Source organism: Amblyomma americanum, chromosome 1, assembly GCF_052857255.1.
Source record: "Amblyomma americanum isolate KBUSLIRL-KWMA chromosome 1, ASM5285725v1, whole genome shotgun sequence".
NCBI lineage: Eukaryota > Metazoa > Arthropoda > Arachnida > Ixodida > Ixodidae > Amblyomma > Amblyomma americanum.
In genome coordinates, this window is record NC_135497.1 from 75,906,570 (window position 1) to 75,932,820 (window position 26,251).

The window sequence follows — 26,251 nt, forward strand, 5'->3', positions numbered from 1 at the left end:
GTGCATTATAATTCCTAAAAAAAATAGTCAAAATTCTTATCTAAATCTCCACCTACCTACAGCAAGCTTAAGGCGATTCAATAACCTAAATTTTAAACTAAGCTCCTGTGTTTTTGTGATAAAAACACATCAGCTTGGTTCCAATATATTTCCCGTAAACAGTACAATTAACAAAAATGGGCAAGCAAGTTACACAGTTTATATCATGGAGCTAGAACTGCAGCAAATACTGCAAAAGATTTTGGAAGGAGATTCTCAGCTTTCGAAACTTATGCTATAACTCAAAACAGCAGTTGTAAACCCAAACGGCAATGCTCCGAACACACAAATAAAGAACAGTGCCCAGAGCACCGCTGCACAGATTAGACATCTAATCTCGTTCGGATAAGCGCCGCTCCTAACTTCGGGTTTATGAACTCCAACTGACATTCGACACCTTTAGCAACGCGACACATGCCAATCCTCTGCTTACAACAAACAATTAGGGATTGAAAATTGTCGTAAAATATTCTCAGGACTTCTGCGATCCAGGCCAGGAACGCAGGAGTAAAAGTATTTGCTACTACACCACTCAAGCTGCGCACTAAGCATTTTCCCTGGGAGAGTCGAGAAATTTAAAGCAATTAAGCAAATTATTTGCAAGCACACTAAGGGCAAGGTTTGCAATCTCAAAAGGCACGAACACCGAAAACAAATGAGATGATGAAACAAACCGTCAGCAAGTATTGAAAAGCGAAGATAAAAAACACTTGGAACGCTCGGACGCGAGGGGAGACGCTCGACGCTAAGTAAAAGCAAGAAAGCTCTTGAGTTCTCATGTGAACCTCGAGGATGCTATCCATAGTACATTTAGAGGCATATAACACCGAAAAACCAGCGCGCTTGCAAGAACTGTCTTTTATCATCGATTCGAACAGTTTCGTGCGAACGCGAACGCCGGAACAGTCAACGACCGAGGTCATTCTTGGCACATCTTCCGAACATTAGGCTCAGTCGCGAGTACTAGAGAGAGGGAGCATAAATAAAAAAAGGTAATGTGAGGCCCAAAGCGCATTCAACGTCTATTGTAATCCTAGAACGCGATATCTCAACCAATGATTGAGCTAACCACTATCGCGAACGCAGGCAAGACTTCAAAACCTAGCACCTGCAGCGGCATCAACCGCAGCGCGCAGAGCGTCGCACAGCACTTTCAGACGCAAGGATAATAATTAATAGCTTGCCTTCGACAGTGGATCCATCCGAAACAGAACCCAGGCGCTCCAAATGCGCAGGGCCCACGGCCATGCACAAAATTAAATCAAGCACTAGCCCAATAAATGGACGAGTGAGCGACGGCAGCTAGGGCAATACCAAAGCCGAAGCGGCCGAACGCGGCGAAGGCTCGTGCGCACCCGCGCGATCGCGCACCTAATCCACGGGCGTGACGGGCGCGCGAGAATGCGTCAGTACAAAAAAAAAAGGGGGACGATACATCTGTTTATTGACATGACTGAAAAAAAAGTTACGTTGTTCGCTGAATTTAAGTTGTAATGCAATTTATATAACTAATTTATCATCGCTTATTCGGCGATGACAAGTTGCAAGCCAACCAAAAGCCAAGCTACACGGTTTAAACCATGGTTTAAACGCACTGCGTTGGTTTATTCTATATGCGAAGAGATAACTAGAGATTGCCACAATTTACCAGCAAAACGAGTGACCGCGAACATTTCTGACAGCGCAGCGTGTTTTCCTGCAACAGCAGCGACAGCGACAACAAACCCTGGTTTTGGTTTCGACTGTTTCAGATAACATGCAAAAAAGTGCGCGCGATTGCGCGTTTGTGGGCCCAACACTACTCAACTCACCTGAATTTAAAGCCAAGCATTTCGTTCCCGTCCAGAAATTTTAACTGGGACGATTTTACTATATGAACGTCGTCTATCAGTACCTGTCGTGAGTTATTAGGTGGGTTTAATAAAATTGGGCAAACCTCACCGCAAACAAGAAAGAAAAGGAGCAGTAGTTTGGTGCCGTGCAGAGGTACTGAGATCTGCATTGCAGCGGCGGGCGGTGGATTCCTGTGTACAAGAAATGAAAGCCCAGTAACTAACCAGCAGCTGTGTATAAATATTACTGTAAGTATCTACGTCGGCAGTGACGTGCGGGCTATGGTATGTGCTTGAAGACTAGAGGGTATGCGTGTTAATTATGCAACAAAATGTTTCCATTGCATAATGAAGACGTGGATTTTGAACCTTATGTAATCGTGGACCTAAAGGAGTAGATCACTGACCCAATTATATTTTTTCATGTATGCTTTAGCATTTTGAGTGAACTTGAACGCACATCAATTTAATTACTAAACTTGACACACTTGCACCACTTCAAACGCTCCGTTGAACAGGGGAGGCTTAAACGCGTGCATCTAATGGTTTTTTAGATCCGAACTAGTCGCCGCACAGCGTACGCGTAGCTTGAGTGTTATACACAGGCGAAAAAAAAAGCCACAATTGTCTAATTTCCAACTGTACATTTGGAGCCAATTGAGAGCTCCTTTTCGGACGTTCCAATTGGAACCAATTGGCCATTCTAACTGGTTCCAATTGGAATATCCAATTGGATCCAACTGAAACCATTTGCTTCAAAATAAACAACTGAAACCAATGGACATCCAATTGGAAAGCCCAATTGGACTCGGTGGCATTTTTTTTGCCTGGGTAGATATGTTCCATTACATATATAGCTTCCTCTCAAGCTTCCTTTCTTTTTTTCCTTTCAAACAGCGGCGATGTCAGCCTTCGAACTCATGTGTAGTACAACATCTGCTGATGCATCTGAAGAATGGGCGTAGTCTGGTCATCCAAGCCCAGCTCCTGCATGCATGCAACTACACTACTGCTTGCTGCCTTTTTCTGCTGTACAGTGCTGAGCTTCGAGCCAGACCCTGCTCACTACAGTACACCTCATGAAGCCATCGAGTATGCTGCATGGATGGCTCTGAAGGAAGGGAAGCCTCCGTGTGTTACGGTTCATCCCATTGGGATCACCCTTTTCTGCATCATGGGGCAATGTGTACAGGACAAAAATGGAAGCTCTTACTGTCAATGCAGACAGCATTTTGCAGGTCTCACATGTTCAGTCTACAAGGGCAAGTGCACCTCAGAAACACTCTGCAGTCCTCATCTGTGCAAGGACAACCCCAGCAAAATCAGCTTGTATGAATGTGTGTGCAAACCTGGCTATCATGTTCCAGACAGCCCAGCATTCTCTCACTGCATCCCAGACAATCTTCTCGGAAGTGCCACCAGGGAGAGAGACAGCACAAAGACTGCCAAAAGACACTCTGCAGAAAAAAATTCACATCTGAACTTCTCTGTGAGCAACACGACAACTTCCACAATTTCCGTTTTCCACAAAGAAGAAAAAGCTCCTCAGCCATCTGTGGTGTGCAAAACCTCAGATTTTCGTACATCTTTTAGTGAGCCAAAAGAAGGAAGAGATTCTTTTTTTGGACAAACATCCCCTAGAACTGACTCTAAGATGATCCGTGCACTGACTGCAAGAACAGAAGAGACCAAGACAAGCAGTAGCAGTGCACTGCATGATATTGAAAATCAACAAGGCTCACTACCAAACAAAGACAAAAGCAAAAACAATGCCAAGGTAAGAATGCAAGCACGAAGTGTCATGAAACCATACATGAGCCTCAGTAATGCATCCATCACATCTCAACATATTGGCCGTGAAATGCCACCTCTCACACCTCAGCACTACAGCAAGCAAGCAGTAAATGTACAGATGCCCACTATACGGAGAAGGCGTGCATCAACCTTCCAAAGAGAGCAAGGTCAAGCACCTGAAAACCAGCTAATTTTAGATGACCTGACAAGTTACTCAGCACGCAGCAAAAATGAAAATGCTGGCAAGAAAAAAAATTCAAAGCTCATCAGTATTTTCAACTCTGAACATAACATGCCTGTCTTTGGCCATGCTAGTGACAAGGGCAGAAATCATGAGCACATTACAAGCAGTACTGAAGTTGCTCTAGAGGTTCCTCAGAGGGAATATCAGAAGGAAGGTGATGAGGACTATGAGGTTTCTCAGTTCAAGAAAAAGCTTCTAAATATGGCCCCTGCTCAGCTAGCCAGCAGTGAAGGGCACATTGACAACTCACTGCAAGGACCTGCTGCCTATCTAGTGGCTGCTGGAATGAAGAGAGTGTTAGGTGGAAAAAAGGATGTGAAACATAAGCAGCTGCCTGCTGAGGCTCAGGATGAGATTATTGACAGTCTGAAGTATGCTGTTGAGGCATCTGAAAATAGCAAGACAAACGAAACTGAAAGTGATAGTGAAATGAAGAAAGGCAACATCCTGGTGGTGGCTGATAAAAGGAAGCGCAGGAAGTCAAGTGTAATCCAAAGTGATTATGTGGCAGAGGATAACGGCACAAATCAGAGACTTCCATTTCTAATTGCAGAGCCACTGCTTGCTACCAAGAATAGGAAGGATATACCAGTGCCCACAGAACTGCACAGAGTAATTCAGGCTCTCATGCAACATTCTTCTGAAGAGAGTCACCTGCAAGGAGCTACATACAGACATGATGAGAACTATGGCACAAAAATGAAACACCTTAAGAACAGTGCGATGCCTGCCATGACCTGGAGGAAAGACTTGCCGCCACGCAAAGGTGATGAAATGACACCGAGCACAAGTGATACTTCGAGCAAAAAGCCCAAGAAACTAAAAAAATTCAAGTCTTCTGACAATGCTAACAGCAAGTCCGAATGGATGAACCAAAATCCTTGGTCAGAAGTGCAAAATCAGGCTTTACACAGTTCCAAGGACTGTGTATCAACAAACTGTGACAATTCATTAATTTTAATGTCACATGTTAACTACCAAGCCTTCAATACAACAAACCATCCTTTCTCAAAGCAAAGCACATGGGAAGCCATCAAGAACACTACCAATTTCAGTTATATGAAGCACATGTCACCAGCACGAGATATAAGTAAAAGTGAAGCTCCTGAATCAAGCAGTGAAGCCTATGCAAAGCGCAAGAAGACAAAACATCGCCGTTCTTTTGGCAGAGATCCAAAGCTTTTCTTCAATGTGACTGTGCTACGCAGTGGGGGCAGAAACAAATCTGCTTCGTATCTAGTACCTTTTGCTGGCAGCAAGGCAATTCTAATATCTTGGGGCACTTACAATGACTCTCTGTAATAGCATGTGTATAATATGAACTACTAGAAGTCAGGGCACAATTATTATCTGAGCGTTTTTTTACCTGCCTCAACTAAATGATAGATTTTTGCAACTATGCATTGATATCAAACGCTGTTGGTAGTGGTGGCAAAGATCTGACAATGTTGATAGGCGGTGCCTCAAAATGTTTCACGAGCCTCACTTAGGCTTCATTGTATCGTTATGACTAAACAAGCATGTGTGTCTTTATAGATAATTGGCATTGAAAGGCAGCTGAACATATTAAGACAAGTCATTTTAATTGAAAATTGTTTCCTGGTGATGCATATGATGCATAGCATGAATCAGTTAAGCAATAGTAATTCTAGCATCCTTGACTGGTATTATAGACTGCAGTCTTGAGGACACATTTTGATGGCCTGCAGTTGGTTATGCGATAGCATAAGGAGCTTGTTGGGCCATTTTGCGTGGACACCGTGATAACACAGTGGAGCCCAGGCAGTACATGGTGGTGCTTTGGTACATGGGGGTGCCGTGATGCTGTGTGTGGCAACTGTGTATGTGTGTATGAGTCACATAACTCGTGACATAATCCAGAGGTGACGTCACCAGATCGAAGTGACATCAACTAAACCGAAAAGTGACATCACCAGACTGGAAGTGCGTCGCGCTCAGGTGCCAAGCGGTGCTACGCTATCGCATCACACATGTAATAATATTAAATGGGCCCCCCCAAATTTTACTTTTACACACAGGTATTTCCATGCAGACTGCATTTACTGCAGATCTGCATCTGTTGCAGACGAAGATCTGGTAACCATATTGTAGATGCAATGATTTCATTTTATTTCACGTCGTGCAATTTCAGATTTTACATTAGATCTTCCATACATACATTCAGTAAGGCATGAAGTACTAGCCCATTAACTAAAAATCGTCTGCAAGACATCCAACCATGTTAAACTAGCCTTTCAGTACAACAAACTATGAATAAGAACCCAGTTTGAACATGCAAAATACAGTTCTGCCATCTTTCCACGTATGCTACTGCATAAGCAGGTACAAGGCATTGCAATTGACAGAGTAGGTCTTGTCTAGGAAAAAAAAAAATTTCGAAGTCATGGGTAGGATGAGAAAATGTCCACATGACCCCTTGTATAGTTTTCCCGCACAGTAGTAGGTGCATATGTTCTGTGCAGCTTCTAGCTCCTCTATGGGAAAGAGCTATCTAGGCCAAGTTTGCAAACCTCTTTTGCAAACCTTACATGCCAGAGACAAAAATGACTAATGTACTAATGTATGGGACAGTTTAGTTTGTAGTATATCAACATAGTACACACATACACACAGACACACACAAACACAAGATTCATTGCTTCCATGGAGATGTTAAAAAAGAAAAGTTCATGAGTGCTGCAGGCTTCACTTCACAGATGGAACCTTCCACCCAAAATTCTTCAAAAGTGGCTTCAAGCTGGACAGTGAAACTGGGTACATGTAGGAACCCATGCGTGAGCGTATCCACCAATGACCAGCCTTTGCTTGGGAACTGCCAATTGGAGCATACCTGTAGCGATAGCGCACTGCCCTGATGAACCTGCAGAAAATAAGTGTAAAGTCCAAAAAGTGGCATGGTACACAATGCATCTCCACCACAAAATGAGCAAATATTTCAGCTATTTTATGACAGTCCTCAATGTTAGTGACAAGAAAAAAAATTACTCATTACTTCATTGTTCTGTTAAGAATTGAGCGCTAACATCTGCTGCTAATTTTGTACAGCATCCCAGCTTCCATGTAACGAGCAGCTAGGCATCCCAGCTAATAAACAAACCACCCATCACATATGATCACACATATCAGTAATTAAAAACAAATAGTCAAATACACAAAGATCAACACAGGAAGGGTACATGAGTTGAGCATATTCACTGTGGCGTAAAGCACTGGTGGGCTGTGTCCCATACTCCAGCTGTGTTGACTCAAATATTCTATCCTTTCATGAAGTGTGGGACTGTTCTTTTTTTTTTTAATGATCTCGAGAAGAAACTACTTTGTATCTGATTCTATTTGGCAAGGCCAGTTACTATGCTAGGAATCATGACAGAGTCCCACTGGTGATCCATTATGCATTCTAAGAAATAACACTATGAGTCTATAGGTGCTCCATATAGGAGAAGCATGCCACATTATATGCATGTTGAGAAGGCTGACAGACCTGCACAGAAAATCTTAATGCCAAGTGTGGTCGTCATATGTTATCCATGGTAAAACAGCGCGGAAAAAACACAAGGACGGAACAAACACGACGACACGAGCGCTGTTTCAACTGGTGATTTATTACGCACGTGTGTACATATACTATTCCCGCCAAACACTACACAGAACAAAAAATATTGAAGAAACACTGCGTCATCACTGAACACATTAAATCTACCTTGCTGCAAATGCATGCTCCAAACAGGTGATTTCGTGGTTAGCCAATGATAATGAGGGCTTGCTAATGCATGCTGCACCCCCCTTGTCAATATGATATGCCTCTACTAGTTCCCTTACTATCTGATCTTATGTTTGAAGATGACGGATGTCTGATGGAGCAATGGGGCGCACGTGTGCGTAGGTTGCCTGCAGTGCAGCGCCAAATTCGAACCGGCTGCCCTGTCCAAAGAATTGTGATGCTCCCTCAGCCGTTCGTTAAGACATCGCCCAGTCTGGCCAACATACCACCCACCGCATGAAAGAGAGATCTTGTATACTACACCTTCAACGCACTCGACCCTCCTCTCTGCGTGTGCTATGGTACAACCACCACCAATCGTCCTTCCTAGTAGGGACTCTCGCTTCCGCTGCACAGCTCGGCAAATGTTGCTTAATTTTCTGCGAGACGAAAATACAACATCAACTAGAAATTTTCGCCCCACTTTCTTCAGACGGTGTGATAATACATGGACGTAAGGGATGACAGCAATCTTCCGGCGATTCGTGACCTCATCTTCCTGAGGAGCACGCTCATGCTCAGATTTGATTTTGGCCATCAGCCTTTGGCATAACCTTCCGATAGTTGCCACAGGAAAACCAGCGTCCTTAAGCCTAGAAATCTGGCCTTGCACACCTTCCTCAATGATATGGACACACGACTTGTTGAGAGCGGCGCGAACACAGCGAACAGCACGAACAGCATGGACAGCGCGAACAGCAGCACTCGTGTCGTCGTGTTCGTTCCGTCCTTGTGTTTTTTCCGCGCTGTTTTACCATGGATAACAGTAACCAACTTGCTCAGCTTTCCGTACTTCTAAACGTCATATGTTGCTGCACGCATCCGAAAAACCTATTCATGTGTTTGGTGTGAATCAATGATAGGAACAAATAGAAATACTCAACTAATGAATGAAATATGATGATTATTGATAGTATCTAAGGTAGTGTCTAAAAAAAAATAAACGAAAACCTTAGAATGTCAGCAGCTTAATGTTCTCAATGTTTTTCACCAAATTGTTAGGACACATTCCTTCGATGTTTCTCATGAAACATAACTGTCCAACGTTATTGAGCACTACTTCGGTGCTCAGTGCACCAACAACTCCATTTTTAACTCAGAAAATTTCAGAAAAATCAGTGCACAAAGTTTGCGATGAAGCTGCCACAGATATCATGGGAGGTACCACAAACAGGTGTCACAAAATCACATCCCTGATTGTATGCCAAAGCCAGTGATCTGCAGCGAAGTGGTCTAATTACCCATTTTGACAACTAAACCATGACAGCAGTGGCTTGAAACATTTTTTTTATTATTTGAACAGCCTTACCCCGTGAAAAAGTGCCGAGTTCATGCAGGGGCCACTGGGAGCCCTATTTTATGTTTCATGCCTCAGAAAGCAAAAGACAGTTGTGTGGACAGCAATGTTTGATTTTATGGGGAAAAAAAACATAAAAAGAATAAAATAACAGGCTAAATGAAAAAGTTCACCTGTAGCTCTTTGGCTCTTCGAAATCAAGTGGCTAACTGTCGTATAATACCACCGAATCGCATACACAGTCATATGATGGGCATGACCTCAAAAAGGACTCGACTGCTCAGGTGAACTTAATTTTTTTTTCTTTTTTTACCAGCAAGAACTGCTTCTATAACAGTATAGAGGGGCATCCCATTAGAAGCTTCAACATAGACTATAACCGCTGTACGCTGCTGGTATGATGTCACACAGAGCAGCTGCTGGAGAAAAGAAAACAGAAGCGGAGCCAAGCCAAGAAATGGAAGAAAAAAAAAGAAAAAGTGAGAAGAAGAGAAAGAAGATGAACAGAGAAAGGGAAAGAAGATGAGAAAGCAGAACAACAGAACAAGAACTAGACAGAAACAAGAAGGTGGAGAAGAACAACAAAAACAGAGAAAAGCGCTTTCGAGGATCTTTCAGCCGCTGCCTGCACCTTGGCCAATCCCCTGCAGTGGATGTGCGCTGTTTATCATCTGAGGGCGATGATGAGGACAACAACAACAATAATGCAGCAACAGCAAAAAAGAAGAAAGATGTTTTTGCTTGTAAATGTGAGAAACAACACCGCTGCCGAAAGAATCCTGATGTGCGAGATGCTCAACTTTTATCCGGTGGGATAAAAGTGACCACTGCTGCCAAATGAAAGCTGGCATTAAGTCGCAGCAAACACAATCTGTGACATCCGGACCTTCCTAGAGCTGCAGGTGAACCAGGCCCTTCCCAGTTTCTGGATATGTCATGCCGAAGACGCAGTGTTTGTTGTTGTTGCCTCAAAAGCAATGGCACATACCCACGGTGGGGGATTGGCCAGGGTTTGGTGCAGACAGTGCTTGTCTGCCCTCCCATCTTCATCTTCTTCTGCTCTGGCTGAATAAAACATAATGTAAGCCAGAGCTTAGCTTAGCAGTAATTTTTTTGGCAGCTGGATAACTGTACTTTGTGAAAATTTCACTGGAGGGCTCAGGAAGAGATGATAACATTAGAGACAGAAATTCTTTATGCCATTTTTGTGCATAGTAGCAAAGTTATGTTTGTGTTTACTATTATAAACAGGGTTGGCGTTTGTTGGCCCTAGCTGCTTATGCATAGGGGTTGGACTATGTTCCTACCAGTGCTTACTGTTTGCAGTAAGCATCACTGTAACATTCCTTAGTTTTCTCAGATGTTGCTGTGGTATAACCGTGGCCGTCAATTACGCAATGCGACTTCTCATCACCATGACACATCAATATGTGGCATCTCATTCAAAATGCTCTCATGTATTAGCAAGTTCAATTTTGGCAGCCAATGTCACATTAGCTCTTCTGACAGACATAATAATAGTTCTTCCTGCCAACATATTTTCTTTCTTATGAGACAATCCTTATGAAAAAACAATTCTCAGATGGTACCAACTGCCATCACTTGCCTTGGTGGTTCTCTGTCCATAAAGGGATTTTTCGAGATGATTTTAGAAATATTTCTGTCGTTGACCAACAGCTTTGCAGCAAAGTGGAAAAGCCATGGGTGGCTCTGATAATCCTGAACACACAAAGAAAAATGTGCTTCGTCAGGCACACAGCTACATGAATTTGCACAAGTTTTAAGCATGTAAAGCCAACGAGGCCAGAATATGTACCTGAAAGGCAGCGAACCACATCAGCCAGTCAAGCCTGTAGTGGTATGGGCTGATAACACAGGGCCGCCTGAACACATTGCCAGGCTTGCAAAAGAATTCGTACTCTTCCCATACAGCACTTTTGTTGTGAGGGTCTTCGCTGTGCGTCCCTTGAATTATGACCTCTGCTCTCCTTTTGGTGATGCTAGGTGGAAATTCAGGACAGAATAAAAAGATACAGCAACAATTGAAGCATTTAAGTGCATGGGTTTGTTTCATTTGTACATAAACACATAATTTCCTGCAGTTGACAAAACAGTGAAGCTAAATGAAACTGTCAATTGAATAATTAACTGACTGCTGGCTTACACTGGTAACCACTCATTTAACTGACAAAAAGCGAGAAATGGCACAGCTATTACAACGTTTAACATGCAGATAGCACAAGATATCACTGCACTACATATCATAGCCTCCTATCCGGTGTTTCTCACCACAGTTTTGGGCAAGGCCTGTCAATGGGCTTTTTTTTTGTTTGCTGCTTTCTCGGTGTGATAACAACAGCGCTCGCCTCCATGAAAATTTGAAGCAAAATAGAAAGTGCCACCCTAAGAGTTATTCCTTTTAGTTTTCATTCACTCTCAGTGCTTCTTTTCAGTTTCTGTGGCACGTGAAAAGCTTGCAGCATTCAGAGACATCATACTTGGGATCTATTCCCCGAGTATAAAAGAACTAGGTTCAAACTGGACACCCAACCAATCAGAAAGGCAGTGCCCAATCTGGCTGCTGCCTCATTTCCACTCCCAAAAATTAGCACTGCATTTCTACATCATCGGCTCAAAATGAACATTTTTGGAGAAGATTAATAAATATTACGATTTTGGTAATCTCTTTGGGCATTCAGGCATCACAATGTCCCAAACTTTGCATTCAAAGAATAAAGACCTCGAGCTTGACTAACGTTGCAGAGTCTCTTTAAGCAAGTGTCATGCTTGATCAGTTCTTGATTATCATACAGAATATAAATCAAATGCTTCTAAGCAGTGAATTCCCAGATTAATTGAATACAGCAAAAGTTATACATGCCTATAAATAATAATAACCATAATATTTAATGAATATTCTATTACCACAGAGGCAGTGGCAAGACCAACAGTAGTAAGTACAAGCCAATTTCAGTCATGTCAGTGTCTTATAAGGCATTTGAACACATCAACAACATGCTAGGCTGTTTATTAGGAAACACCAAATAGTAACACAAGCTCAACACAGTTTTCAAGCCAACAAGTCAGCAGAACTTGTGCTTATTGACATCAAGGATAAGATATTGAAAATACACGAAGAAAGGAAGAAAACCACTTACTCTTGGCTTATTTCTAAATTTAAGAAAAGTTTGGTTTAGGTTTAAGGGAGTTTAATGTCCCAAAGTGACTCAGGCTATCAGGGACGCCGTAATGAAGGGCTCCGGAAATTTCGACCACCTGGGGTTCTTTAATGTGCACTGACATCACACAGTACACAAGCCTCTAGAATTTCGCCTCCATCGAAGTTCAACCGCTGCGGCCGGAACCGAACGCATGTTTTTCGGGTCAGCAGCCGAGTGCCATAACCACTGAGCTACTGTGGCAGCGTAGATTTAAGCAAAGCATTTTATACTGTTCACCATGGTAATTGCCTAAGAAAACTGGAAATGTATGGCAATAGAGAAGTGGCACTAAATCTAATCTGAAGCAACCTTCAGAAAGGTTATCCATATGTATACGTGTTAATACTTGGTCCTTCAGTAAATTAAAAACACAACACGGCATTCCCCAGGGCTCCATTTTGGGTCTCCCTTCTTTTACTTTTTCATATAAATAACATAATAATTTGTCATTATCGTCATCATCATCAGCCTTACTACACCCACTGCAGGGCAAAGGCCTCTCCCGCGTCTCTCCAATTAACCCTGTCCTTTGCCAGCTGCGCCCACCCTTTGCCTGCAAACTTCTCAATCTCATCTGCCCACCTAACCTTCTGCCGCCCCCTGCTACGCTTACTTCCTCTTGGAATCCACTCCGTTACCCTTAAGAACTAGCGGTTATCTTGCCTTCGCAGTACATGCCCTGCCCAAGCCCATTTCTTCTTTTTGATTTCCACTAGGATGTCGTTAACCTGTGTTTGTTCCCTCACCCACTCTGCCCGCTTCCGGTCTCTTAAAGTTACACCTATCATTTTTCTTTCTATGGCTCGCTGCGTGGTCCTTAACTTAAAGGGACACTGAGGAGAAATTGAAGTTGGCTTGTATCGATAGAATACCAGCTCCTGATCACAATAACGGCGCTCTTACTGAAAACAAAGCTCTTGTAAGGTAGAAAATAGCAAGAACCAAAATACAGGTATCGCCACCACAGGCCAATCTCGCAAGTACAAGCGTAGTGACGCCATAGGACAAGAGACGCCACCTTGGGGGAATTTTCCATCCTACTTGGTTTCGCGAATCTCTGAGGCTGACAAAGGTAGGTTGCGCAGATCAATATTGAAGTAAGTTTTGTTTTAAAACCAATAGTGCACTTTTATCACACAAGAAAGGCAGGCAAAAGACAACCTGAATGTTGGAAGCAAAGAAAACGGATGCTTGGCGGCGCCACAGGCAACCAGGAGAGTTTCGATTTGTTATGGCGCTTCGCGTCTATGAGCTTTGCGTGCCCCGTGGTTTTGTTTTTGACGCGCTTCGATTTACAAACGCCGAACAGCAGAGAAACTCCAAGTACCGCTTCAAGTGCTAGTTAAACTTTGAAGGAGCCTGTTACTTATCAGATGATCGCCACGGTCGATGAAAAGCTATGATGGCACGATGGTCGGTGATCGTACAAGGCAGCACTTGTGTATTCGCACGCTTGCCCGGCGAAACATTCCCGGCTGTGCCAGTCAACTTCAAACTACTTAACCGAAATCGTTTATCAGGGACGGGAGACAAGGTACAAGGCAGTTCAGAAAAATTGCTTATGGCCTAGCTCTGTTAGGCCAGGATATACCTAGCGAAAGCGCTGAGATTTCTGCATCAGAAGAGTGCATTCAGTAGCTGCGCCTTTATTGACTGCTGTAACTTGAGCCGTCGTGGCGGAGCGGTAGTGTTCCCGCCTCAAACGCCGAAGGCCCTGGTTTGACTCCGAATCTCGGCACCGGAATTCTTTTCTTTTATTTACTGAGTGGGCGGGGTGTTTCAGTGGCTCCCATGGATGCCGCCGCTGAATACGTTGGTTAGCGGTTAAGCGCAGGCTCTGTTAAGGCGCGTTTATGCTGCGGCGAGGTGCGCGCGCGCCCTGCACGGCGAAGTCACGTCGGTCAAAGCGAGACCCTCTATACTCCAACTGTGCTTGACCGCTGACGCGTTCGGCGGCTTCGGCGCACTCTGACCGCATTAGCGGGGAGATTGGAGCATGTATCTATTTCGCGCCGAGTGCGCCAGCCGCCGCCGGCCCGGCCAGACTGATTTGGCTCCGCGGCTGGGTGCGCGTTATGTTCAATTGCTGCGGCAGTTCGGCGGAGCTGTTCTTTTCGAGCTCAGCTATTTTAATCCATTCACAGTACATATCTGAAGGTACATGCAAGTTGGCGAGAGAGCCAGATCCAGTGGACCCGCTTGATCTAGCGGAAGCCGTTGAAGCGTCGTGCGCCGGCTTTGGTTTCCAGCCGCCGACTTTAAACGCGACCGCCGACGCTGCCTGCTGCGCCGTGCAACCACTCCGTTCAAGGAATAACAATCCGTTGGCCCCAAAGCCCCGGCCAGCCTCCGATGGGCGCAACGCACCCCTCGCGACTCCCCGCACTGGGGTTATGATAATTAGTTTGCAACGGCTGCTCTCTGAGGAAGAGGGAAACCACCCGCCGGTGCCTAACCTAACTGTTACTGTTATTCCCAACTGTTCCCAATTCATGCCTCGGAATGCCTCCTGTAAACAGGCGATGAATAGCATTGGCGAGATCATGTCTCCTTGCCTGACGCCCTTCCTTATTGGAATTTTATTGTTGACTTTATGGAGGACTATAGGTTTGGTTTATGAGGGTTTAACACTCCAAAGTGACTCAGGCTATGAGGGACGCCGTAGTGAAGGGCTCCGGAAATTTTGACCACCTGGGGTTCTTTAACATGCACTGACATCGCGCAGTACACGGGCCTCTAGAATTTCGCCTCCATTGAAATTCGACCACCGCGGCCGGGATCGAACCCGCGTCTTTCGGGCCAGCAGCCGAGCACCATAACCACTCAGCCACCGCGGCGGCCTATGGAGGACTATAATAGCTGTGCAGTTGCTATATATATCTTCCAGAATTTTGACATAAGGCTCTTCTACCCCCTGATTCCGCAATGCCTGTATGACTGCTGAGGTTTCCACTGAGTCGAATGCTTTCTCGTAATCAATGAAGGCTATATATAGAGGTTGGTTATATTCTGCGCATTTCTCTATCACCTGATTGATAGCGTGAATATGATCTATTGTGGAATATCCTTTACGAAAGCTTGCCTGATCATTTGGTTGATTAAAGTCTAAGGTTGCCCTGACTCTATTAGTGATTACCTTAGTAAATACTTTGTAGGCAACGAATAGTAAGCTGATCAGTTTGTAATTTTTCAAGTCCTTGGCGTCTCCCTTTTTATGAATTAAGATAATGTTTGCATTCTTCCAAGCTTCTGGTACGGTCGAGGTCATAAGGCATTGCGTATACAGGGTGGCTGGTTTTTCTAGCACGATGTCTCCTCTATCTTTTAACAGATCTGCTGTTACCTGATCCTTCCCAGCTGCTTTTCCCCTTTCCATTGCTCCTAAGGCTTTCTTTACTTCATCTTTCGTTACTGGCGGGATGACACATTGCTGTACACTACTGTCTTTCTCATTAACGTTCTGATTACACTGGCTACTGTAGAGGTTTGTGCAGAACTCTTCGGCTACGTTAACTATCTTAACCATATTGCTAATGACATTGCCCTGCTTGTCTCTTAGCGCACATATCTGGTTTTTACCTATGCCTAGTTTCCTCTTTACCGCTTTTAGGCTACCTCCGTTATTTAGGGCATACTCGATTCTCTCCATATTAAACTTCCTTATGTCGGCTACCTTGCGCTTAATTATTAACTTCGATAGCTCCGTCAGTTCTATTCTGTCGGTAGGGTTAGACGCCCTCATGCTTTGGCATTTCTTAATCAGATCTTTCGTCACTAGATAGCTTTCCGGTAAGGATACGAACTGTCCTATCGCCTACTTCTACTGCATACTCTGTGATGATGACTTATCTGACATTGTATGAACATCAAGATCGTCTTCCTCAGTTAAAGACGAATATCTGTTTTGCAGCGCTATCCTAAATTCCTGTACTTTCCCTCTTACGGCTAACTAGTTAATGGACTTCCTCTTCACTAGCTTCTTCTGTTCTCTCTTCAAGTCTAAGCTAATTCGAGACCTTACCATTCTGTGGTCGCTACAACGCACCTTTCCGAGGACGGCCACATCCTGAATGATGCCAGGTTGAGCGCAAAGTATAAAGTCAATTTCATCTTTAGTCTCACCATTGAGACTCTTCCAGATCCCCTTCCTGTTTTCTCGTTTGCGGAAGAAGGTATTCATGATCCGTAAATGATTTCTATCTGCGAATTCGACTAATAACTCTCCCCTGCTATTTCTAGAACCTATCCCGTAGTCACCTACCACATGGTCATCAGCCTGCTTCTTGCTCACCTTCGCATTGAAGTCGCCCATCAGTACAGTGTACTGTGATTTTACTTTATTCATTGCCGATTCTACGTCCTCATAGAAACTTTCAATGGTCTGGTCATCATGGCTGAATGTAGGAGCGTAGGCCTGCACCACTTCCAGCTTGTACCTCCTATTCAGCCTAATTACAATAGCTTCTACCCACTTGTTAATACTATAGAGCTCCTCTATGTTGCCAGCTATATCCTGATTAATGAGGATTCCCACACCTAGTTCTCCTCTATCCTCTAATCCGCGATAGCACAGTATGTGTCTGTCCTTTAGTACTGTATACGCCTCACCTGTCCTCCTAACTTCGCTAAGCCCTATCGCATCCCATTTAATTCCCACTAGTTCCTCGAACAGCACTGCTAGGCTAGCTTCACTAGATAAAGTTCTAGCGTTAAACGTTGCCAGGTTCAGATTCCAATGGCGGCCTGTCCGGAGCCAGAAATTCTTAGCACCCTCCGCTGCGTCACAGGTCTGACCGCCACCGTAGTCAGTTGCTCCACAGCCGCTGGGGACTGAGGGCTGAGGGTTAGTTGGTTTGTTCACAGAAGGTTGTGGCCAAGTACTACACAAGGGTGGCCAAGTCCTGTTCTGGTGAGGGAGTGCGTTGTCAATTCTGGTCACAGAGATCAGGCCGCACCCCGGGCCTGGTTATGCAATTCCATCGACACGCGTTTTTTTTTTTAACCCGGTGGAGAATTGCGCAGCACCAGGATTTGAACCCCGGTCCTCTGGCACGCGAGGCAGACACTCTACCTCTATGCCATCGCTGCCCTATAATAGTTTGTGGATCCCCATAATTAATAATGCATGCAGAAGATACTAATATATTTTTTATTGCAGAAACTGCTTACTATCCACAGAACTCAGTTAAAGATTATTTGATTATTTACTCCAGTTATCTAAATGACTTCAGATAAACCACTTGAGCCTATACATAAGTTAAACTCAGCAAAAAACTTTTAAGTCATTAAATAAACATGATTGCAACTTGATTAGCACTAGATATGAAGGAAGCCCACTGAAACAAGCTAAAATTTTTCAGTGTCTGATTCAGCTATGACCCCTCACGGAACACTCATGCTACTCTACTTAAATCAATCTACCTCATGCTACTGGCTGCATTTATACAGTACAACATCTAATACCTGCATGTTTAAAACAAGCACTACACTATTCCCTAGTTTACTAAAAATTAAAATATGCTAAGATAAGTTCTAGCTACTACAACCTTGACATATTAAAAAGGCAAATACTATGCATACTATATGTTTATACAGGTAACAAGAAGTCGTTAAGAACACAACCATTTGTTAAATATATTATACTGAAGGCAGATCAGGTATACTTCTTTAAATTATAATAACGAATCCCTAAATACAGGCTAGATATCTCCCTAGTTGACGGTTTGGTTCGGTTTATGTGGGCTTTAACGTCCCAAAGCAACTCAGGCTATGAGGGATGCCGTCTCCCCAGATGACTGTCCAGGTTCATACAACAGTCAAAACCCGAAATGAATGATGCCGCAAGTTAGAACAAACTATGGAGGGCAAACATTATCTTATGAAATAACTAATGCTCACAACTGAAAAGGTATGCAGATAGATTTTAACAAAGGTGTGCAAACTTTCAAGAAATACTTTATGAAATTTATTGTAAACTGCAGTATTAAATTTTTGCTGTTGTAAATCATTCCCAAAAAGCACGTTCTATGTTATTCAGTACCATGTTCCTGTCATTTCCAACAGTTGTGCCCTATAGCTGTGAATTATATTAGCATCTTAATTACACAATGGAAATCACAGGTCTGTCAGATAGTTTAGCATTTGCTGATACAAAACTGGTCTGCTGTGCATTGGTCTGTTGTTGGAGACATGATGTTCCCTACACACCGCTGAATTTCTATGTTTTCTTTTGTGCAGTACCTGTCACTGCATTGTATAGGTAAATTGAATCGTTTGTTGTGGCATGTTATTCCAACAGTGATTGGTTCTTTTTTCTACCAGTTCAGGCTGCCTGAGCCTATGACGAGTGCTTGGCCTAATTTTATGTAACATTATTTTTGTTTCACGTATATTATACAAGAGGGTTGGGGCCCTTGTCAGGTGTTGTCACCTTTAGCCTCGGCCCCTCTCAGACAGTGTCTAAGAAGCAATAAAGAAAGAAAGGAAGAAAGCTTATTGGTTCAATCTGAAAATATTTCACTAATTTCAGATCATAAACTAGGCTCAGACAATCCGGCTGGAACGGTTTAATAAACAATGTGATCCTGACCACACAGCAGCTCTAAATGTGGCTGCAGCGTGCAAAATGGCACAGCAAGATAAATACCTTCCAAATGCTCCATAGGTGTTAACTAAACGCAGGGGCTCAAATGATGTGTTCATTTGTTGATGAGGTGAAAAAAGGTTGACCACAACAGGTATGCTTAGAAAGCCAAGGCACAGAGCAAGAGCCAAATTTGTTGCTTTTCTTGGTTTGCCTGTAAATAAAAACAGTCAAACTTCATCACAGTCCAACTATCGTCTTCTCACCCAAACAAGTAGAAAGGATAATTAAAACTACAGTCCAATTACACTAGAAACAATGGTTAAATTAATAATCGTGTTTCACTACCCCAGACTTTGCAATGCCTTTGTCTTGACACTAAAAGCTTTCATCGTGCTGTTGCCTAATCACACTTTAGTAGCCTAAAGTTGTACACACTCAACTAATACAACTGCAGCTCTGTTCATTCACAAATATTGCAGTTAGTGGCAAAATTAGTGAAGACTTCGAATTCTTGTAGATGCACATGACACTGGTCACTAAAATCTTCTGAAAACTTATTTCTTGCCAGTTAGTTACTCCATTTATTTTACAGGAAACTAAAAACATTAACAGCAGCTTTATGGGTGTAAGAAACATCGTCTTGACCTTCAATATCTTTTGGCATTATCTGCGCAAATTTCTACGCAGCAAAACGGAGACCAACATACTTGGCTGCAATTTTCCTTCCTCTGTATCCTTTGCAAGCAATGCCACCTGGTTTGAAGTCTTTTTGCTGAAAATCCACCTCAATGCGGCATCATCGAAGTAAGGTATTGATGGCAGGATTGTCAGCCAGTTGAGAAAACTGAGGTTCCCACTCAATATCAAAATTATCTGCCAAGCAGAAAGCATGGAATTAGGCTTATATTGATAAGTGGCACTGATGGCTTCTCACCTGGAATGATATCTGAATGATTCCACAAGCTATTCTGAATGGCCTGGTCAAGAACATGAACCATGGAATAATGAGCTCAATGATGTGGTTTCCAATTACCTCTAGCATGTGCACAAATGGAGGGGTTTGATGTAGGTAGTAACTGAGTGGATTAGGCACAGGCTGGGTCTGAAATAAATGCACAATAACCAGGAATCACCCACACGAAAATTTTTGCTGGTGAAACACTAAACTGCTGGTATACGTATATTAAATCGTCATACATAGTATATGTACACTAAATCATTGTACATCATTGTACATAATCGTCCGAACGTCGAGTGCTAGCTATTCTTAGACGAAACCATCAACTTGTGTAAAAATACGCACGGCCAACAAGCTCGTCATCATGAACTCTGGTATGTTCCACGTACTTGCACTATTTATGGATTTCGAACAATAAATTATGCTCTGCTGACCTTGCCCAATTTGATTTGGCCTGCCCAATTCTTCCGATAGTTTGCCTTTGTAACAACAGATAGATACACCTTTCTACTTGCTAGCAGTGTCATTGCAATGCTTTGAATGACTTTTGTGATGTAAAATATTACTTTCATTATACTCATTTCAGTTAGAGATAAGCTATGTATACATATTAACGTTTTGTCCAAATTGTGAATTGTAGAAGTAATCTGTATGAAGCTAAATAGCTGTTATCTCTGCCACCAACGCAGTTCAGGGGAAGGGAACAGCGTCAAGCCACTATATTGCGGCTTTTTTCCCTTCTCCTTAGCCATGTGATGTGCATGCCTGAAATAAACTTGACCAACTTGACTAGACTGTGCCAATGTTAGAACTATCTCATTTTTTAGCAAAAGAAGAACAAAAAAATGCAGATAGCAGCTGCTTACTTAGGTCAGATAGAGCATTCTTGGGGAATGTGAGATAACAGTGTTACTGATAATATTCACAAACCCCAGCATTCAAAACACAGCATGCTATATCATAGGAAACAATGCACACTGCAGAACTAAAGTGTAACTGTGCACGGATGCATAAGCAAGAAAACATAACCCTTTTATTAACCATGTCATTGTTTTCATGCCTAGCCTGCATGACAGAAAGGGGATGCACAAGTAGCAAGGTTTAAAAACTACGAAGGAATATAGGCAGGCTCCTGAATTTTTCTTTTTTTTCAGTGTCCCCAAATAAAATGACCCTCTTTGTAACTGTTGAAGCATCATACCTCATAATGATACATCATGCATGTCAGCTCCCACCAGCATCTGTCGCCACGTATTTTTATCAAGCCCTGCATAAGAAACAAAACAGTACCACAGATGTGCTGATTGTCGACTTCACTCCCATCAGCAAATCCTTAGCGATCCCTCTATTCTAATTAATTCCTCTCACAGATCTACAAAATTTTAAAACAAAAAATTAAATGTAAAAACTGTCCACGAGTAAAATATGCACACAGTGCAGCTGCTCCATGAAGGCATATTCTGTTAAATGACAACTACTAAAAAAACATTGACAATCAACATCATATATTCAGCCTGATGACCTATCTGACACTACATAGGTTAATTTTGAATAACTGAGCCACAATGCTGTACTGCAGACATAAAGTTAAAAACCCGATCTAAAGAAATCCCATTTTACGAAGTTGGCAATCTAGTGAACAAATTTTGATTCCCTGGCAAGTACCCATAGAGTTCAATCTCATCAACCCGAAATAACAAAACAACCTCGACTGCTAAACCTGACTTTACGATGTTTTCTGGGAAGAAATGAGTAAAAAAGAGGAAATGTGAATTATTGCGCCCTCAATGTCTTGAAGCTTGTTGGTAGCGTGCCAGCAGCAACATCTAAGCGCCATAGTTTCAGGCCTACTTTGTTTTGACAGGGGTGCACACTGCACTGCTGCAAGGAACAATGGCCCCGGCAGTCGGTAGTGCTTCCCACCTTGGCTTCAAATCCGTTATGCCGGATGTTGCTTTCATGCAAAAACAATTTGAGCCGCCTTCACAGACTTTTCATACGTACCAGCATGTGTTAGTGGCAAACCTGATGTCATTGTAGGTTTTAGATGCCGCTATATTACAATTTTAGTTTTTGAAGGGCCAAGAAATGCCTTTTTCAATTTTACAAATTTCCCGATTTAATGAAATAACTTACAGCGGTTCTGCACTCAGTTAAATCAAGGTTAAACTGTATTAGGTGACAAAAACACACCAAACACATGCACTTTGTGCTCCATAATTTTGCGAATTTAGTTGAACGTCAGGGCACCATTCCTTGTTAATAATACACTGCTTAAAGATAAAACAGCATACAGGCTACTCACAGCCCCAAGCATGATGCGGAAAAGAAGCCAGCGATAGCCCCAGATGACAACCGGTGATGGAGGTGTCTCACAAGGTAGCTGCTGCCAATTCCAGATGGGGCAGAAGAAAATTGCCAAGAAGCCTGTTTCAAGGAGCTGGGACTCCCACCCTTTGTCACCCACCCCAGAAACCAACATGTCAGGATCAGCATCAAAGTTGACAGTTAATCTGCCACAGATAAATGTGCCATTACACTGCTTGATAGAATGTAACAATACTCACCAAACGAGTACCTTGAAGCACAAAATGAAAAGAGAAAGAATAAATAAACTGCAGAAAATGACTTTCCCACATAATGTTTCAATGTAAAAGACAACTTGATGTTCGGATTCACTATTTGAGTTCACAAATTATAATTTTGAGGCGGGTATAAATTCAGGGGGAGGACCTGCAAGCTTCTGACCCCGCTCTAACTTAACTTCTTGCAACTCCTATGTGGCACTACAAGATCATTCACCAGGCTAATTTATAAAGCTGCATACCTACTCACACAAGCAGGAACCACTTTTAGTAACAGAAGCCAAGTGGCTACAAAATTGAATCACTTACCTTCAAATTCTAAATTACCATGTAGCGAAAGGTGATTATTTTGCTTCAAATTTCGAGTACTACCATGCACTAATGGTTTCCCTGGTTTCAGTATATTATTTGTCGCAACTGCAGTTTCAATGAAATAAGATCTAACGTGAGAAACAAGCCGCTGCTTCATTGGGCTCGCAGCAAAGACTAGCAAGCCAGTATTTAATTAAATACATGGAATACCTTCCCCCTTTAAAATGGCCAGTATTAAATTAAATACATAGAATTCTTTCCCCCTTTAAAATGACTATCAGGAAACTGAACTGCCAACAACTGCCCCATTTAGGCCAATGCCAGAAGGTAACATAAGTTTCCTTCTGTGTGATGACAATTGTGAATCCAGCAATAAAATTATGAGCTCAGTAATGTTCTTGGGAAGTGCCAATGCTACATCACTTGAAAAAAGAATTAAAATATTACCATAGCTGCCCTATGTTAACAAGAGAGTGGTACAATATCCACAGAAGGAACAGGGACACTGCATTTGCTGCTCCCGTCACTGCAATGCCCACAGCCAAGACAGTGCCCACAGATGCTATGCAGTCAAGCAGGGTGTCAACACTGACATATTTGTAGAGCCACATCAATGTTGGAACTCTCAACACTGTCTCAATGTGGAGGCCTCCATGCACGTCAGTGATCTGAAAAAGCCACAACAATTTTGTAATAAGAATAGTATATCTATATATTTAATATCAAATTTACACACCTCTGGTGCAAATATTTAAGCTTCCCAACAACAAGTTAAAGAATGTGAGACATTGCGACATTCAATGCGACATTTGAGACTTGAATTCAATGCTTAGCCATGCTAAAGAATTGGTATATGGGTTGTAGTGCTCTGAAGCTGCATTATGAGGGACACTGAAGTGGACAGGCCCGGATTAATTTCCACCACCTGGGGTTCTTTAATGTGAACTGAACTTATACAACAGAAGGGTGTTCTTGCATTTTTTCCTCTACAGAAACACAGCTGCCGTGCCCAAGAATGATCAAGTCACCTTGGGTTCAGCAGATGAGTGCCAAAGCTATAGAGCCACTGCAAGGGGTCCCCGCTAAAGAGAGTTACAGCCTATTTCTAAATACAAATGTGAATATGCCACGTGTTGAAAGAATGTAATGCAGCTCAACAATATCTAAAAGCTCACACTGACTGGCAGGCCAACCACAACAAAATATACCTGCAGATTTTAGCTGAACAGTTCATTATATATGGCCATGCCATTTGGACCACTTGGAAGAACATAACGCCGTCATAAAAACAAAAGAATGCAGGAGGAAGTGCATCTGTGCAGGGAAGCTATTCCCTGCCACTGAGAGGCATATTATGCTTACACGCTTGGACTTGGCAGCTAACCATGTTGCATATCTACAAAATGTGCAAATACATGAGCAATTTGAGCATAATTCTGTTCCACATCTTGCTTGATAAAATGCAGAAGAAGGGTGCAATAGAAGAATTGAGTGCTTTATGAAGGATGGAGAACAAGTATTCCTTAACAAGGTAGATTGAAGTGTCAGTTTAGCAGGAAGATGGTTTATGGTTTATAGAGGTCTAACGTCCCAAAGCAACTCAGGCTATGAGAGAAGCTGTAGTGAAGGGCTCTGGAAATTTCGACCACCTGGGGTTCTTTAACGTGCACTGACATCGCACAGTACATGGGCATCTAGAATTTCGCCTCCATCGAAATTCGACCGCTGCGGCCGGGATCAAATCCGCGTCTTTCGGGCCGGCAGCCGAGTGCCATAACCACTCAGCCACCACGGCGGCAGTTAAGCAGGAAGAACCAGTAACAGCCATCCTATCCTCACCTTTTGTTCGCATAATTTTTAGCATTATTTTCGTTGTTCAAGGAATGCTCACTAAAGATGGGGATGGTGTAAGGGAAGAAAAAGTCAGGAATGGTGTTATGGAGTAAATTATCTGAGAGCGTAGGAACACCTCAAATTAAAAAAACTGCTAATTTTCTGTATTGCTTTTAGCTAGCAGTCTGGCAGCCTAAAAAAACTGGTATACATGTTAGCCCAAATGTGTTTTGGGGAATCCCCCAGTGAGTATATATAGTTACTTCCTTAGTACACGAGTGCACTTAAAATGAAAGTAAAGAGGGAGGAAACTGATTTATGGGGATAAAAAACTGACAACTAGGAGGCAATAAAAGCAAGTTATTTGTGATGTGTGTCAACTGTGCAAGCAGTCGAATGTGGTGTCAATTCCACTCTCAAATAGTTAACTCCTCATAAGCTGTTGGTGATCCTGAAGATGTGGAAAACAGCCGTTTATCCAAAGATGAGATCTTGGAAAAATCAATAGTGCAGGAAATATTACGCTGCACACAACCTGACTACTTTTATGCAAACAGAAACAAGCATTGCTTTTTACAACCAAGACACAGAGGAAGTAATTACCCGTTCCAGATAGTTGTTTGCTGGGAGTAGACCACGTTCACCCAGCAAATATTTGTTCTGGTTCAGAGCAACAAGAAATGCAGCAGCTGAAATGACAGACAAGGTAGTAATTAAATAACATGACACACATTTTTGTATGCATCTGCACTATAATACTACACGCAAGCTGGATCCACAGATAGTCAATTCCCACGTAGTGCTACAGCATACTGAAAAGTGCTTCATCTCGACTCTCGATCGCTTCCATTCGCAGCCTCGCTAAGTGCATGCACTAGGAGGTTAGTTCATGGCAAGTGCACCCGCCACTTTGATTCGTGCTTATTGTAGTACATCCTCCGACAGTGGGATCCCAATTCAGCTTGTATTATGAGGTTGAACAAGTGCTCATATACGACAGTCAGGTACTTGGAAGGGCATGCGCCGTAGTCAGCAAGCGATCGTGGCATCACCAATTAAGTCTTCAACAACAGCCGAGTAGCACTCATCAGTATCTATGGTAACTCATTTGAAACGTAACCATCAATACAATGAAAAAAAAAAAAGATATGCGATCCACAAATACCGTACTTCAAATTAGCGCTTGATAGTAACTCTGAGTGAACGTCAGGTGCAGTCAAAGCAACGGACTATAAGCATTTTTGTTTCGCCAAAACACTGCACTCACCATAAACAAATCCAAGAGAACGTAAAAACACAATTCTAGTCAGCCAGTACTGGTTCTTCAGCAAAACATGGGTCGTTGCAGTATCGAGGGCAGATAGGTGAGACTTTTTAGAGCCCTCTTCTCGCCGTTCGGCACTGTGCAGATCTCCTGAATCTTTCGGAACGTCCCGTTTATCGGAGACACTAGCTGCTTTCCCAAGCGGCGGCTGCTCAGAATTTTTCCTCAGCCGTGCCATAACTATCCTGCCCGTAAAGAACAATCCAAGGAGAACAGCTCAGAGGCTGTGTCAGAACCGTGTCAGAACCAGCGCACGAGCGCGTCGGCGTCGTACAGCAAAACCGAAACAACCGGCTGGATGGATGGATGGATGGATGGATACGGCTGAACACTTTAAATCGGGCGGTGGCTCATGCCATTTAGCCATGACTTATGAAATTTGACTCTTGTCTTTGTAATAAAATATATTTAATAAAATATTGTAATAAAATATTATAAAAAATAT

General features: G+C 42.9%; 3 protein-coding genes across 3 annotated transcripts in view; 1 reads left to right on the plus strand and 2 right to left on the minus strand.

Annotated features, from left to right (window-relative positions):
• The window catches only part of LOC144107528 (uncharacterized), a 37,350-nt gene extending 35,917 nt beyond the window's left edge, over positions 1-1,433 (minus strand). Inside the window, exon 1 of the mRNA XM_077640616.1 lies at positions 1,224-1,433. The gene's annotated coding sequence lies outside the window, so the exon portion shown is untranslated. The remainder of the gene's footprint in view (positions 1-1,223) is intronic.
• Positions 1,434-2,015: 582 nt separating this feature from the next.
• On the plus strand, positions 2,016-5,927 carry LOC144113069 (uncharacterized). The gene is made up of 2 exons (XM_077645968.1): positions 2,016-2,120; positions 2,769-5,927. Exon 2 carries the CDS (start codon positions 2,827-2,829, stop codon positions 5,209-5,211), a length of 2,385 nt encoding a protein of 794 aa, XP_077502094.1. The 5' UTR covers positions 2,016-2,120; positions 2,769-2,826; the 3' UTR covers positions 5,212-5,927.
• An 88-nt stretch (positions 5,928-6,015) lies between these two features.
• LOC144113070 (lipase maturation factor 1-like) lies at positions 6,016-26,103 on the minus strand. The gene is made up of 12 exons (XM_077645969.1): positions 25,750-26,103; positions 25,086-25,171; positions 23,097-23,317; positions 22,320-22,330; positions 22,058-22,206; positions 20,954-21,019; positions 19,729-19,896; positions 19,502-19,667; positions 18,855-19,005; positions 10,804-10,987; positions 10,594-10,706; positions 6,016-6,790 (listed from the first exon to the last, which is right to left on the minus strand). The coding sequence occupies exons 1-12, from the start codon at positions 25,982-25,984 to the stop codon at positions 6,616-6,618; spliced, it is 1,725 nt and encodes a 574-aa protein (XP_077502095.1). The 5' UTR covers positions 25,985-26,103; the 3' UTR covers positions 6,016-6,615.
• Positions 26,104-26,251: the final 148 nt, after the last annotated feature.

Coding starts and splice junctions, on each gene's coding strand:
- LOC144113069 (XM_077645968.1), top strand. CDS start 2,827: ATGGGCGTAGTCTGGTCATCCAAGCCCAGCTCCTGCATGCATGCAACT.
- LOC144113070 (XM_077645969.1), bottom strand. CDS start 25,984: ATGGCACGGCTGAGGAAAAATTCTGAGCAGCCGCCGCTTGGGAAAGCA. Junction 25,172..25,749: donor TTCTCTTGGATTTGTTTATG/GTGAGTGCAGTG, acceptor CTGTCATTTCAG/CTGCTGCATTTCTTGTTGCT. Junction 23,318..25,085: donor CAAACAACTATCTGGAACGG/GTAATTACTTCC, acceptor TGGCTTTTTCAG/ATCACTGACGTGCATGGAGG.